The sequence below is a fragment of the Lepidochelys kempii genome, chromosome 4 (assembly GCF_965140265.1).
Source record: "Lepidochelys kempii isolate rLepKem1 chromosome 4, rLepKem1.hap2, whole genome shotgun sequence".
Taxonomy (NCBI): Eukaryota; Metazoa; Chordata; order Testudines; family Cheloniidae; genus Lepidochelys; species Lepidochelys kempii.
Window position 1 is genome coordinate 116,598,041 of NC_133259.1, and position 16,557 is coordinate 116,614,597.

The 16,557-nt window shown below is 40.0% G+C and overlaps 1 protein-coding gene across 6 annotated transcripts in view; it reads right to left on the reverse strand.

Moving 5' to 3' along the window:
- PPP2R2C (protein phosphatase 2 regulatory subunit Bgamma) overlaps positions 1-16,557 on the reverse strand; it is a 286,843-nt gene that overhangs the window by 139,180 nt on the left and 131,106 nt on the right. For 4 of the 6 annotated variants that reach the window (XM_073342567.1, XM_073342569.1, XM_073342568.1 and 1 more), the window contains exon 2: positions 15,128-15,279. The exons of the other annotated variants lie outside the window; for them this stretch is intronic. In XM_073342567.1, the coding sequence (XP_073198668.1) occupies positions 15,128-15,176 (49 nt within the window). In that variant the 5' untranslated portion in view covers positions 15,177-15,279. The remainder of the gene's footprint in view (positions 1-15,127; positions 15,280-16,557) is intronic. 6 annotated transcript variants of the gene reach the window in all.

Sequence of the window (16,557 nt, forward strand, 5' to 3'; positions counted from 1 at the left end):
TTAGGAAATGCCAGATTTCAGGTTGTCCATGCAACATTATAGCCCCACTCTGCATTCATTCTGTGTCCTGAATAATGTTGGAGTTCACCCCTATGTGGTGCTCCCAGAATGCGGATGGGGTGCTGGAGACATATGCCAGGCCCAGAGGTATGCTCAAGGTGGGTGAGCCCAACCCACTCCATCTCCCTCCCTTACTCTTGCTGTTATAGCTACTCTGACAGTTCCCAGACATTTCCAGTGCAGTGTAGGCTGCTGCTCTTTAGAATGTTCATGTTCCGTTATTTTGACATGCTGCCCAAGTTCTCTCGAGAAATGCATGCAAGAGAGGGAAATGGCAATTTTTAGAAATCTGTAACACAGCTAAATATGAATGGAATTTCCTAGGACAAATACATTTCCCTAGCAACGAGGCTTTGTCCTGCCCAATTTGAAATAATAGAGGCATTAGAACTTCCTTTAAAGGGGGGAGGGGGAATCTTGCAACCTTTTCTTACGTATTAGGCAACCTAAGTATAGAGATCACTTCTACCTTTACCTGTAACAAGTATTATCATATAGTTCTCCCTTTATATCACATAAGCCATCTGAAGATGCACAGGAACAACATACAGGATCTGACTTCAGTGATCTTGAAATAAAGCCCAATTTTAAAATTTTCACAAGGTAACCTTCAATCCAAGAAATACATTTGCAAATTAATTACCTTAGGATTTTTCTATCTGAGAATGCTAAACTTTCTGATAAATGAGTCCAGTGTTTAGAAGCACACAGACCACAATCGGCAACTTGAATCATGTCATATGTCATAATTAAGCAACCGAAGATATGATCATCTTCATGTTCCACTAATAAACACACATAAAATTACCAATTATCCAAATGTCAGAGCTGTGACCTGTTCCTACCTACTGAAAGGGAATAGCTGTTCAATTAATTGTGTTGCACTCATTAGACAAGAAAATTATAGGACCCTTGCATTAACTTCTCAACAAAATATGTATATTGTTAAAGAGTCATGTCAGAAGGAATAACCATTCACAGCCCAAAACTACAATCGTGAAAAGAATCTCATTCTTATTGTAACCCTTGCTTGCTGGGAGTAGCACTCTGTGCCCCAATGGTGGCTAGGCCAGCTAGAGACTGATGAGCCTGCTATAACCTTAGCCCGCTGCCGATGCCCCTGTGTGAGTCAACGTTACAAGTGGTGGCGCATCAGCAACCATGAGCAAGCAGGGATTACGTTAGAATAAAAAACACCTTTGCTGATCAATGGAAAGTACATCTACAGGAGTGATACTCAACCCAGGCCATAGACAGCTAAGACAATGAAAACTCACTAGTCTGCTTTACTTTCACGTATTATCACAAAAAGTGCTGCAGAGTTTAAACCTAAACTCAGAGGGAAGTGTTTCAGCAACTGAACCACCACCCTCGCTCCCAAAAGACATCCCTCCATGTCTCTTGTACAATTCAAGAATTTTTGCCACATACTGCCTACTAGCATTAGCTTGGTCTTCTCTAGATTGAGTCTCAGCCTACTGACCCTCTGCCAAGTATCAATCTCAGCTAGTCACTGGGTAAGCCACCATGACCCAAACAAATGGAGATACGGAGCAAGAGGCCTTCTTTACAGAGGAGGACTAGCCTAAAACCTCTCACTATCTCCCCAACAGCTCACATAAAGGTTGAACAGGAAGTATGACAGAAAATAACCTTGTAGAACTTTGTATGAGAGTGCTCCTGCTGCAGTTGGAAATTAGGCACCCAGTACCATTCCCTGAGACCTTGGGGGGAAAAGGGAACAGAGCCACTCAAGAACAACTTTGTCTACCCCTGCTAGGGTCTCAGAGCGACACTACGGGAGGAGCAAAGGTATCCAGAGGCAACCAAGGATTACTATAACCCCAAGCAATGCACCCTGCATATTGTATTTAGGACTAAATCCAGAGTCCTTGGATTTCCTTGATCTGCATCAATGTGTCACAAGAGTTTCCTTGCACACAGCCCTCGATAGCCCTTCTTTCAAAAGTGAGATTCAAGACAAGGCAAAAAATGGTGAACATTTTCCACCTCCTAGGAAGGTTTCTTTAACAAGGGCTGAACAATTGCTTCTCCAAGCAATGCTGGCCTCTTGCACTGACAATCACTTCCAATAATAGAGAAATAATTTCCAGGGTAGACTTCCTCAACCAAGCAACACATGGTTCTAATTCACAGGTTGTAGCCAAAAGCTCTATGGCATTATGATATTAATCTCCATGAATGTATCTCCTTGTTTGCCCCCCCAACTCCAAAGCTTATTTCTGTTGTTATGATAGTCCTGATCTGAGCTATCGTGAAGTTAAAAAAACCCTCAGTGTAAGATCCTTGTTCTGTTACTGAGGAAAGCCCACATTAACCAATCTATTCTCCACCGAGAACAGTTCAGCTGATAGATATGTGGTGGATAATGAAGAAACCCCTCTTCTCTTTTTGCAAAGTAAGAGCATAGGATTTCAACAAATCTTTAGAAGTCAGTCAGTGAAATGCAATACAGAGCCCTCAGGATAGCAATCTATAGCACATAGATTATGCTCCTTCTTTCCTTTTGTAATAGCTCAGGGAATGCAATGACAAAAAGTATGAGATAGAAGCATTAAAAAAAAACTAAAAGAAAAATTAAATTAATCACACAACCAAGCAAGTAAAATACTGTATTCCAAAGAAACAAAGTGTCTTAGAGAAATATTCAGAATGCAAATAAGTATACTTGATTAATTTTTTAATTTTTTTTTTAGTGTGGGTGTCATCTGCATAGAGGAGGAACAGCAACCCACATCATCTTACTCATTGAAACAGCTCATATAGTGGCTGAACGGGAGCATGACAGAAAATAACCATGAGGAAATACTTTCTCCATTTTAATTTGCAGTTTCACTTTTTTTCAAACTTTTTTTTTTTTAAAGTACTGGTAGCTAAATTGGAAAGCAAATAAACGTATTGAATATGGAGAAATATTACTGTACATACCAGGATGGTTTCAATGCTTAGTTACAAATGTTTATGTCTAAATTTGCAATGCTTTGAAAAATCAGCAAGATAAAGTACTGTATCAAAGTGCTTCTTTTTATAAAGACATTTATCATTTTGTAGGAAAAGTATGACTCTAGTCCTGGTACATAACAGCAGCAATCCATTCAAGTTAGTCAGATGTGTGCTTGCATGCAGCCTACTGATGGGGGGAGGGGAGGGTTCTTTGTACTTACATTTGCAATATTAGAAGTAGCACTTTGGTTAAAGGTGAGAGTGGATCCAGTTAAAGATATTCTTTCATAGGCAATGAGGCAGGTCATCAGCTGGGGTAAATTTTTCTAGCTCCACTGGACTTTAACGGAGCGAAGACCATTTCCACTTGCTGAGAATTTGCCCCAATATAGTAAGTAAAAATAAATGCATAAGCACCATACTGTAAGAGTGGTATACTTAAAAGGTAAATTATTGGCCTTTAGCTGGACACCCCCGTGAATAAAATATTGGGACACAGAATATTCTGCATATAGCCAAACTGAAGAATTTTTTCAACCTTATTCAATATAACTTTGTTTAGAAGATGCAGCTCTATAAAAATGTAATCACTTTCCCTCGTGGCTTACATTATAGGAGTGTGGCCAGTAAGTAAGGATGATTATTAATGAAAGGCAGCAAAAAGCTATTAAAATATTAAACCAATAATCTTTATTGAAATTAATATCTGGTATAGAGCTTCCAGCAGACGAGTTAAAATGCAAGGGCAACTGCAGGAGACAATCCCAGTATCTAAATTGGTTGGATTTACCAAAGCACTGCCTGACTTCAGAGGGAGTTATGGGTGCTCAGCACCTTGAAATGATGCCCTCTATGGCTATGGGACTTGAGTAGGGAATAAAAACAATCATTACTAAATTGTTTCACTCAGTGCACTGTTCAAAAGCAGACATTCATTTAAAATGTAATAAGTAATTTTTTTATTAAGTCAGTCAACACCCAAACAACTTGGCAGCTGGTTGTCTTTCAGTATAAATGCGTCTGGAGTGAAAATCCAAGCACACGTTCTTAGAAAGGAACTTTAATTTGTTTGGAGCCAAATTAGATCTAACAGCAGTTATGAATAGCTTTGTATAAGAGCAGTCTGATGGGGCATGAAGACAGAGCTTTATACTGCTACTATTTCTATAATATTTTTCACTGCAATATCCATTTCACCTGATATCCTAAGTTTTGTTGCTGCTTTTGCTCATCCTTGATCAAACCACTAATATGAACTATGTTCATATCTGTAAATAAATAAAAAAGCAGATAAAGTAAAACTATCTAGAGTTTGCATCCATTCCTTTCTCTCCCAACAGACCCACTCCAGAAACCCAAACCTTTCTTGCCTGTTTGGACCTGAAACTGTATCTGAATCCTGTATCTGAATCCGACAGAACAAGGAGTAATGATCTCAAGTTGCAGTGGGGGCGGTTTAGGTTGGATATTAGGAAAAACTTTTTCACTAGGAGGGTGGTGAAACACTGAAATGTGTTACCTAGGGAGGTGGTGGAATCTCCTTCCTTAGATATTTTTAAGGTCAGGCTTAACAAAGCCTTGGCTGGGATGATTTAGTTGGGGACTGGTCCTGCTTTGAGCAGGGGGCTGGACTAGATGACCTCCTGAGGTGCCTTCCAACCCTGATATTCTATGATTCTATTTTTGTTTTAATTGTCAGGAGACTAATAGATGGGAAATATGCAAGAAGTAACTTAAAACTGAGTCAAATTTAGCGCATGTCCTTCAGCTAGATGGAGACTCTTATTTCAATGCATACGGCAGCTGCTTAAGGAACATGACATTCACAGCTCGAGTATTGGCTGCAAGAATATGTAGGATGTATAAACAGCAACTATACGGTGTACTCTGCTATAACAGGCTAAATGAGCTCTGGTGACTGGCTATTTTACTCTATGTTTTGAATAGGATTGTCCTGTAAAATTACCTTCCATCCTGATTTTACAGAGGTGCTTCTTTTACTTTCTTTTTCTTTATTATAAAGTTCTGTTTTTTAAGAATCTGATTGGGTTTTTAGTGTCCTACAAACCCAAGGATCTGGTTTGTGCTCACCTTGTTTATTTTTCAAGCCTCCCCAGGAAAGAGGGTGTAGGCTTGGGGGGGGATATTTTGTGGGAATAGGAACTCCAAGTGGTCCTTTCCCTGATTCTTAGTCTAAACCACTTGGTGGTGGCAGCACACCTCAGTCCAAGGACAAACAGAGATTTGGGCCTTGGGGAAGTTTTTAACCTAAGCTGGTAGAAATAAGCTTAGGGGGTCTTTTATGCAGGTCCCCACATCTGTACCATAGAGTTCAGAGTGGGTAGGGAACCCTAACATGGTGGCAGAGTGGTGGGATCATTCTGAACCAGAAGCACAAACCTCAGGATATTAAATAATTTTTTTTCCTCTTTGCTGCAGGGAGGTTTTAAGCTGAGAGCAGCCGGAGTTTTTTTTCTCTGCCTGAGAGCAGGGTAGTTAACTTCCTACAGGGGAATTCACAAGTGGTTTTGTTTCTGTTTTTTTTCTTTCTAGCTCTCGGGTTAAGCTAGGCTAAGTGCAGAAAGGCTAGGATGACAGAACATGACGTCCAGAAAAAAAAAAAAAAAAAGTAAAAGAAGTACCTCTGTAAAATCAGGATGGAAGGTAATTTTACAGGACAATCAGATTCAAAACATAGAGGATTTCTAGGCAAAACTTAAAAGTTACAAAAACCAGGGATAAACCTCCCTCTAGCACAGGGAAAATTCACAAGCTAAAACAAAAGAAACTAACGCATTTCCTTGCTTTACTTACAATTTTTGTAATCTAGATGCTTAGTTCAAGTAGGGCTTTGGGAGATGTATTTTCCCTGTCCTGATTCCTCACTGACCCGGAGAGAACCAACAAAAAGAACAAAGCAAAAACCTCCCCCCACAGATTTGAAAGCATTTTCTCCCCTTATTGTTCCTTTTGGTCAGGTGCCAACCAGGCTACCTGAGCTTCTTAACCCTTTACAGGTAAGGAGAGATTTTATGATATCCTTAGCTGTATGTTTATGACAACAGTGTTTGGGTGTACAAATATATAATCAGTATGAAATATAATGTACAGTCAGAGGGTGAAATTCTAGCCCCACTGAAGTCAATGACAAAACTCCAGGATTTCACCACTATTTCTTCAAGGAGAATACAATACAAAACAAATTTTGTGAGGCCCACACTCATGCAGAATGCACAGCAATTTAAAAACAGCAGTATGATGAAACAAGAAAATTCAATGGTTATTAAGAAAAGTTTGCCTTAATAGAATATTAATAAAATGCTGATGGAACAGACAAATTCTTAAATTTAATAATCACTATCAGGAAATGTTCCATGAAGTTTACGATCTATTTAATGTTTACAAACCAGTAATATTTTCCATCACTGTGTCTGTATAAATTTGAGTGCAACTCACAGATACAGTATACCCAGTAAGAATTATTCAGTCGTTTCCCTCTTCCTCCCATCTCTGCAAATTCAGCTCCAAAAGAAAGTGATGGCTGATATAAAGCATCTCACAGTTCATGTCACCAAACAATCAAGTATCTTCCATGCTACACTGCACAATTTGTCTTTACCACACATTGTGTAATTTAGCTTGCCTCTCTGGAGCACAGGATAGACCACTGGTTCATGAAAATAAAAGGAACGACGAATAAAAACCTTGTATCCAAATACCAAAAAATAAACCACCAGTAAACTGTTCCAACCACTGACCCACCTAAGCACAAAGTACTATAAAATATCAGCCCCTTTTGGAAAATATACCTACCATACCAGGATCTGGTTTTGTTTGTTTGTTTGGGAATTTTGTTTTGTTTTTTCACAGTCTAATGGCTCAGTCGTGTCCTTAGCCTCCAGTGATGATTCAAAATGTTAAAGAACATAGGTGTTAGACCAGCAGCCTCCACAATGAACTGTTGGTCCATCTAAATTCTTCCATTCTCCAAACACCATGCATCACCAAATACACATCTTCTATGGGCTATATCAGTGGGTAGGCACGGATTTACTAAAAGTAGTTAGTCAAAAGAACTGTATTCTTCTGTCTGAAATGCATGGATCTGGAACGAATATAAACTGCAGTTGATCAGAAGCGGAACAATTTAAGCAAACAAACCTGCGTAGTCAATTAGCAGCAGTCCAGTTACAATTTATTTTTAAATTTATCTGCACTCTAGAGCAGATAATTAAGGTTTGCCGTTTACCAATGCTGTAGATGGGATCAGTTTATAAATATATAACACACACTCTCTCCCTCCCTCCTTCCAATCTGCGGGACCTGGACTTTTTTCTTTTCTTTTTTGTTAGTAATATTGTGGGAAGGCTAATAAGCAGATTTTGCATTTTGTTTGAAATTAACTGAGGTTTGTGGTCATCCTGATCCCTTCCAGGAATGAGTTCCAAATTCACGGACAAAGCACTGAGAAAAGTCTGTCTCCTGCACACGTGTTACACTCTTGAGGTTGACAGTTCCATTGTTTTAGTGCAATGTCGCCATCAAAGGTGGCCATGGTCACACAGTGTAAGGCGGCTTCTCGGGTATCTGGGGCCAGTACCATGGAGGGCTTTGCAAATGAGGATCCAGACCTTCAGTTGGACCCAGTATTTTATGAGGAGCCAATGAAGAGAACACAGCAGACATTGGGGCGAGCGTTCTCGGCAGCCTTTCTGGTTAAGCAAAGGATTTACTGTGTACTGAACCAGATGTAGCTTTTTTAAAGTCAGCAATTTCATAAGCAGACACAGAATTACAGTAATCAAGTCTGGAGGTCACGAATGCATTGATCACTGTGGCTAAGACTGAATCTGACAGGAAAGCACATGTTCATCTTGCCAGCTGCATATTCTATGATTCTATATGGAAAAGGGAGCTTCTTGTGACCGTCACTATTTGGGTATCCAGAAGCTGTGAGAAATCCACATGCACAATGAAACTGTGGACTTTAACAATCTGAAGGAAGATGCTATCAGTGCAGAGTGATATTACAGAAGTGGCAAGTTCTTCAAAGTGCTTCCCACTCCCCACTAGCATCACCTCTGTCTTCTCGGGACTCAGCATCGGGCAGTCACTTGTCATTCAAACCTTTGGATTGCTGGAAGATGATGCTGTTTAAATTGTGATGGGAAATGGTGTAAACCTAGATGCCATTTGCATATTACTAGCATTTTAGTTCATGATGGGTCACAAACTCACTCCCCTCATGGCTTCATAGAGATGAAGAACAAGATTGGGGAAAGGATGGTTCCCCACAGGACTCAACAAGTGGGAGCTCTGGAAGTGGAGATGCAAGTGCCCATCACAACTCTCTAAGCATAGCCTAAGAGCAATAGGTGAAGGTGTCTCAGTGTGATCCTGTTACTGCTATTGCACCTATGAGTTGTGACAGAGGGATTCCACAGCCAATCCTATCAAATGCTGTGGAGTGCTCCAGCAATGCCAGCTTGGATGTTCCCTGTCAGTGGACTTCTGTTTAGCTGCCTGCTTCCATGTGCAAATGCAGTTTTTTGCCTATGCTAATGGCTATGCACATTTTCAGGCCGTTTGAAATCATAACCCTTAATATCTGCTATTGTCTACAGCTTACTACATTTCTGAAATTATACAAACTAAGAAAGCTTATCCACTATACAGCCATAACTTTAAAAAATGTTTTTACATTACTGGAGAAGTCTTGCAGCATTTTCAATTAGCCAGATAACAGTATAATAAGGAAGCAAACAGACAGCACAGTCTGGGAGTCTTCCATTAGCGGCAATAATTTACTTTCATTTAGTAGCTTGAAAGAAGAGAGACTGGTATGCACAGTATTGTGATGAAAGGCTGTAACTAAAGTATCATTCTGTGTACTGCTGTAGTATACACATTTTTGGCCAAATTGTGGACATAATTTACCCCACTTACTGAATTTTTTTTTAAACAATTTACTATTGATCAGAATACCCCAACTTGTTTAAATTCAGTGTATTACAGAATATATTGCAGTGATACAGTACTGTATATATCTTCTTCTAACACAAATATTTCTGTTCGCAAAGTCTCTGTAGATTTTAAAACCAACAATCGCTGCTGCTTTGATTACAGCTCTGGTGCGGTGTGACTGATTTGTTACTCTGGGCTGAATCATCCTGAAAGAGAGCTGATTGGTTAAAAAAATGCTGACTACCATAGCAACTAACTTGTGACCTAGCTAATGTGCAATGGGTATTTCTTTGCTTGAATCAGAGCCACAAGTGAAGATAACAAGCCAAATCTGGGCCTGGTGTAACAGCCCTGATGCCAGTTGAGTTACACCAGGGATTGATATGGCCTACTCTCTATAAGAAATGGTTTTATTTATACCTTTTTTCTTGGTACGCTTGGTGCTGGGATGCAGAACCAAATCCTCAAATATTTCCACGGTAAACATCTGATGAAGTGAGCTGTAGCTCACGAAAGCTCATGCTCAAATAAATTGGTTAGTCTCTAAGGTGCCACAAGTACTCCTTTTCTTTTTGCGAAATCCTCAAATATTTATTAAATTGCAGAATGTCAGTAAAGTACAGTATACAGGCAGCAAGGAAATGTTTATTCCCTGGTATTGATTCTGCATTTTTATATTCACCATCAGACTCTGCAAAAACAAATAGGATTGTGTATTAAAAAAATCCCTAATAATCATAGAACTATAGGTCTGGAAAGAATCTCAAGAGGTCATGAAGTATACCTAGACAATCCTTGACAGGTGTTCCTCTAGACTGTTCTTTAAAGCTTCCAGTGACAGGGATTCCAGTCCTTGGAAGCCTACCCTTATAGTTAGAAAGCTTTTTCTAATCTCTAACCTAAATCTCCCTTGCTGCAGATTAGGATGATTATTTCTTGTCCTACCTTCAGTGGACATGGAGAACAATTGATCACTGTCCTCTTTATAACGGCCCTTAACATATAGGAAGATGCATCAGGTCCCTTCTGTCTTCTTTTCTCAAGACCACACACACACACAAGTTTTTTAACCTTTCCTCATAGGTCAGGTTTTGCAAACTTTTTAGCATTTTTGTTGCTCTTCTCTGAACTATCTCCAATTTGTCCACATCTTTCTTAAAGTGTGGTGTCCAGAACTGGACTCAGTACTCCAGCTGAGGCCTCACCAGTGCCAAGAAGAGTGGGACAGTTATCTCATATGTCTTACATACAGCACTGCTGTTATTACACCCCAGAATGATATTTGCCTTTTTTGCAACTGTATTACGTTGTTGACACATATTCAATCCACCATAAAAACCCCCAGATCCTTTTCAGCAATACTACTGTTAAGCAAGTTATTTCCCTTTTGTAGCTGTGCATTTGATTTTCCTTCTTAAGTGTAGCACTTTGCACTTACCTTTATTAAATTTAATTTTGTTGAATTCAAACAAATTCTCCAATTTGCCAAGGCTGTTGTGAATTCTAATCCTGTCCTCCAAAATGCAAGCAACCCTTCTCAGCTGGGTGTAATCCGCAAATTTTATAAGCATACTTTCCACTGCATTATACAATCATTAATGAAAATGTTGACTAGCACCAGACCCAGGCGGCCCAGGGCCCCATTTGATATGCCTCCCAGTTTGACAACGAATGGGACTGGCTGAATAAGTGACTGATAATCTAGTCATAGGTATCAGAATATAACAAAAAGGATTAAAAGCCTCTAGGGAACATCTGAAAATAATCCTGAAAATCCACATGATTATTCAAATGGTTATTTCCTGTTACAAGCAGGAAGAGAGGGCTGAGACATCAGAAATGGGGACAATCACCTACTGAAAATAAAATTTGAGAGCTAAATTGTGCCCACCTGGCACAGGCCCACAGTGACTGTGGGGTAGAGCCACACTGCCCTGGAAGGACATAAGGAGTCACAACGCCTCAGGATGATAATGCCTTCCAGGGCTCCTAGGACGAAGGAAAGCAGAAGGGTTGTAATTGTGTTTGGCTCCTGCATGGGCTGGGGAGAAATAGGGAACCCTGCCCCACTTGGATACATTTAAAGGCCAATGAAAAATCTGCCACCAAATGGGGAAATGACTCATCAAGTTAAAAATGTCACAATGCATCCAATCCATCCTTCAGAATTGCACTAACATTAAAGGCGAACACCAAAATTTTTAAAACTTAACAGCATAAAGTTAAGCACCTAAATCTGTATCTAGGCTCCCAAATAAGTGGCTTCATTTGCAGAGAATCTGAGCATTCACAGCTTCCATTAGAGTGAATTAGAGATCAGAGGTGCTGAGTACCTCTGAAAATCAGGCATTTATTTGGAAGCCTAAATATGGATTCAGGCACTTTGCTTTAGGCTCCCAAATTTGAAAAGTTTGGCCTGAATTCCCATACAATGGATAAAATATTGCACTAGAGTTTTTTCCACACTTTGGATCTGATCTGGAGAGGCTGCAGAGTCCCTGAAACTTCAGCTGATGTCAGTGGGTGTTCAAAACCTCTGAGGATCAGGCCTATTATGCATTAAAATAAATTCAGCCTTAAATAACATGCTTGCAACAAAAACTCGTGTATCTAGAATCAGTGAAACCCAAATGACATTTCATTATTTGGAGCTGTTAATTTCCTTTGACTCATTCTAATGATGTAGCTGAAAAGTGGCATATATCTGGTTTTGCCACCAATCGCTGAAATGTCATCTGTCAATGTCATTCTGATATGGAATCTGTGCTTCTAGCTATAAACATATATAATTCTCATAAGTCTCAAATGGGAGTCACGAACCCTTCTTATATAAAGTACACACTTTCCTTAGTAAAAAACCAAACCAAACCAAACCCCATACATGTTATGGAAAATAAGCGTTGACACTTCACTTTTAAGCTCTTTTTATTGAGTGCAGAACTGCAGTGTGTTTGGTAAAATTATTTAGAATTCCCTCTTTAGTTATTTGATTGAAAAACTGTCAACACTTATAATTTTGATATATAAGTATCAATGAGAAAACCAAGGCAGAGGGTTCAAGGGACTTACCCAAAGTCACATTCAAGGTCTGTGGAAGAGCAAAGAATAGATCCCAGCTCTCTTACATTTTATTCACAAAATCATTCTTCCTCTCCAAATCTCAAACAGTACTTGGTAGGCCTTGGAGCCACAGCAGGTTGGCTTTTATTATTTTTTATATTACTGTAGTGCCTAGGAACCCCAGTCATGGACCAGGACCCCCACGGTGCTAGGTGCTGCACAAACACAGAACAAAAAGGCAGGTCCTTCCCCAAGGAGCATTTGCCCATAGGAGGAGATGTTTTCAGAATGGAAATTGTTTTGTTTCCCACACACATTCCAATCTTGTACTAGAAGAAAAGCATAAGCAACAGACTGCGACAAATTATTTTGAAACTGAGGCCTGGTCTACACTAAAGAGTGTGAAAAATCCACAGCCATACGCAACATATTTAAGTCGACATAACCCCTGGCGTAAACAGCACTAGGTCGACGGAAGAATTCTTTCCTTGACCTAACTACTGCCTCTTGGGGAAGTGGATTACCTGCACCAAAGGGAGAACCCCTCCCGTCAACATAGAGAGCATCTCTCCTGAAGCACTAAAGCAGCACAGCATCTCAAGTGTAAGCAAGCCCTGAATCCTGTTGAAGTGAGTCTCTTTTTAGCTCAAGGAATCATTACAGCCCTTTATGGTAAAAATGCTGTCATTTTGCTGAAATCAGTAACAAAACAAAAAGCCCTGGATGTGTTGGTCCAGATTCTGTTCTCACCAGAGTAACTCCATTAAACAAAGGAGTTCTTGTGGCACCTTAGAGACTAACAAATTTGTTTGAGCATAAGCTTTCGTGAGCTCATCCGATGAAGTGAGCTGTAGTTCACGAAAGCTTATGCTCAAATAAATTTTAGTCTCTAAGGTGCCACAAGTACTCCTTTTCTTTTTCCGAATACAGACTAACACGGCTGCTACTCTGAAACCTCCATTAAACATGTGAGTTGCAGAGTTGTTGTAGCCATGTTGGGAGACACGGGTGAGGTAATACCTTATTGGACCAACTTCTGTTAGTGGAAGAGACAAGCTTTCGAGCTACACAGAGCTCTACTTCAGGTCTGGAAAAAGTAATCAGAGTGTCACAGCTGAATACAAGGTGGGACAGATTGTTAAGCACAAGGTGTAAACACATTGCAGGAGACCAGTTAAAGTGAAGTGGGGAATTAACACCTCTGCAGTCATAGGACAAACGAGGGTTAGTAGGTTACAAATTGCTGTAGTGAGCCATAAAACCAGTGTCTCTGGTTTTATGATTTTTGGGGTCTAGCAGAGTTATGAATTTAAGTTCACAGGCTTGTCTTTTGAAGGTGTTTTTCAGGTTTCCTTTGAGGACAAGGACAGAGATCCCATGTGGAATGATCACTTTGTGAAAGTGTTCACGCATGGGTGATAGGGTGTTTTTGTTTTATTTTTCTGTGGGAGTTCAGTTGAAAGCACAGTGATTATCTCATTTCACGTAGCTGTACCTAAACCAGTGCATCAAATGCCCCACCAACAGCTATGTAGGTGAAACCACGCCAATCACTACACTCTTGAATGAACTCGCATGAAAAACTACTTGGATATCCTCAATGCCAACAGAAGACCGTGCACTACAGAGCGCTTCTGGCTCTACCCTGTCCCTTCAACAAAAATGCACAGAGCCCAATACCAGCATTGAACCTGTAGCGAGGGCTCCATTGTATTCTGGGGAATGGAGAACAACTGCAAGGAGATAGTAACCACTCTTTCTCCAGGGGTATTTAAATACTCTTCACTCACCTAACTGGCCTATCTTTTGCATGGATAAATATCTGTACAATTTTTGTTATATAATTGGATAAGTCTCTTACACAAGTAAACATTTACTTTACTATCTGTTATAACTGAAAATTACCAAGCAATTTTCAACCAAAATTAGTAATTTGACGTGACCATTAGATTAGTCAGTATTTTCTGAGTGTTCATAATAAGCATACCTGAGGAACACCTGCAAGCTCCTTGTTGCAATCAGAAGGAAACTAACGAATCAGTATCATTTAAGTAAGCGAAGCCATTCTACCACCTAGCATGTGCGGAACTGCTGGTGCAGGTGGTCACCATACACTGGAAACTAATATATGGATCACTGAAAGGATCAAGTAAACAAAGATGCAGAATATCCTGACAGGTTTCCAGTGTAGTTCAGTAACTACAATATGATTATGTTGCTGATACGCAGACTTGGAGAGGAGCTCTTTCCCATAATACTTGGATATGCATGTTCCTGAAGGTTCTGAGGTTTAGCAGTTCATGACGTTCATGTAGTACAGTGAAACAGGCAGTTCAATATACAGTTCTATGTTGGATAATGATGTTTGCAGAAGTTACTGTGAGCAGAGGTTGGGTTATATTAAAAGTTGGGAGTGAAGCAGCAGCATGCACTGTTTTTGCCATTCTGTAATATCTGTCAAAGGTTTCCAGAGCACTTCACAAATAATTAGGCCTTGTTATACCCAATGAAGTATGAGAGGGATGTTAATCCCATTTTCCAGATGGGCAAATCACAGCACAGAGAAGTTATGTGAATTGTTCCAGAACTCTCACATAACCAGTGTGAGTTGGGAAACAATGCTCCCTAAGTACTCATGTTCCACAAGTAACAGAAGCAGCTGTTTCCTGCCGTTTTCTACACTCAGCAAAGAAAACTGTTGACAGAAGATGGCAAGCAGAAAAGAGTGGAGCTCCTGAGAAGTGACTAAGAAGGAGAAAAGTGAAAGTCTCATCTACCTTTATTTATAAATATTTGGAATTTATGTCACCTATAAAGAAACTTCAGGCTCCAGCTAACAACTCACAATTACAATAAAACACATGCAGACTCTGAATAGGTCACTTCTTCTAGGAAGCAACTGCTTTCAAAAAATACCTTTATTCATTGCATGTATTATAAGGTGACAATACACTTGATAAACTGAAGACAACCTTAACACTTGTTCATCTTCTGTGGCGTCTGCAGTCAGGTCACCGGAAGGACTCCCTGTAATCAATCAGCCAGCGGGGGGAAACAAAACAAGTGATGGCACCCTTACCTCCAACCCCATCTTCAGAATCAACCTCGTAGATGCTCTCCCCTTCCATGTTCTCTGCAGGGCCAGGTTGACTGTAAGGTTTTCTAGTGGTGACCTGTTTCAGGCTCCAGAAGGAAGATGAATCCACACACTCTGCAGCCAGCAAGTAGTATCTTTCAAACAAAAATGTAAAAATAAAGCCATTGGATTATTTCTGCTAAACATTTTAGAGATTGCTTTTTTTCCTTGCCCCCCAAAATTATAGGATCTTCTGTATCAACCAGTTCTGATGGCAGAGATCCTCATCTTGGGCCACAGAATACCACTGGACAGCTCTAAGAGAGTGAGGTTTAAGCAGAGAAAACATTCCAATTCATCCAGTGGACATTCCATCTGTAGATAGATGTAAAGATTGGCGTGCACAGAAAAAGCACAAACAAAACCCCTCATGTAGCTAAAGATAAAGGGAAACAGACAGCAGGAAAGCCTCACTCCTTTTCCCAGATTGGACCTAAGTATCTACCTCTTTCCATTACCCACCTCCAATCTATGTTTGTGTCTCATAGTCAATGTAATTTCCACATCTTTCTTTTTAAAACAAAAATCGCACATAGATGGGAAATTATACTGATGAATCAGGACATGTCCATGTCTCTGAATGGAAGAAACCAACAGCAGTAGAGCAGGGAGGAGTTACTAGAGTAGTTTTCGATGGAAGAGGTGGAGAACTATTCCCAACCTTCAAACACCATTCTCAGATGCTCATGGTTTATATAAATGAGAGGTGAGACCAAAACCACTCTTCTTCTCTGGGTATGAATTCTGCAAACCCGTTAGACTTAGAGAAGAAAATGGAAAATGAAATACAGCATTAAGAACACACTGGCAGACCCATGTCTTAGATGAGTGAACTGGGACAGGACAAGAACACAACACAAGATCCAAGAACGATGGCTTGGATCAAATACATAATGATCTGGCCTACAGAACAAAGGTCAGGTACTACAGGTTACAGACCAGTGCATTGGTAATCTTCAGCCTTTGTCAGTTTCACATGAATGAGTAACTAATGAAGGTCCTTCTCTTTTGCTTTCCTACATCATTAGGACTCCAGCCAAAATGCTCTATCCAACAGCCTTTTACAGAGAGGGCTGAGAAGGGGACAGAAAATTTTCACAGTGACAAGTGAGTTGGGCCCATATATGTTTTGTTGTTTTCAGTTTCCTTTCTTCAACTTAACAACAAATTAGCAGGGTCACATCAACAAATCAGTGTGTATACATATATTAGAAAACAGTTCAAGTGCTATGTCATTTTGTTGGTAAAAGAAGTGCATACCTAAGTGTTTTACACCAGATGACCTCTACATCTTCAATTGCTTCAAGCTTCCCACTCAGCTTCTGCATGTTTTTGTCCACTTCCCTCTGGTTGAGCCAGCTCTTTCAGTGAGC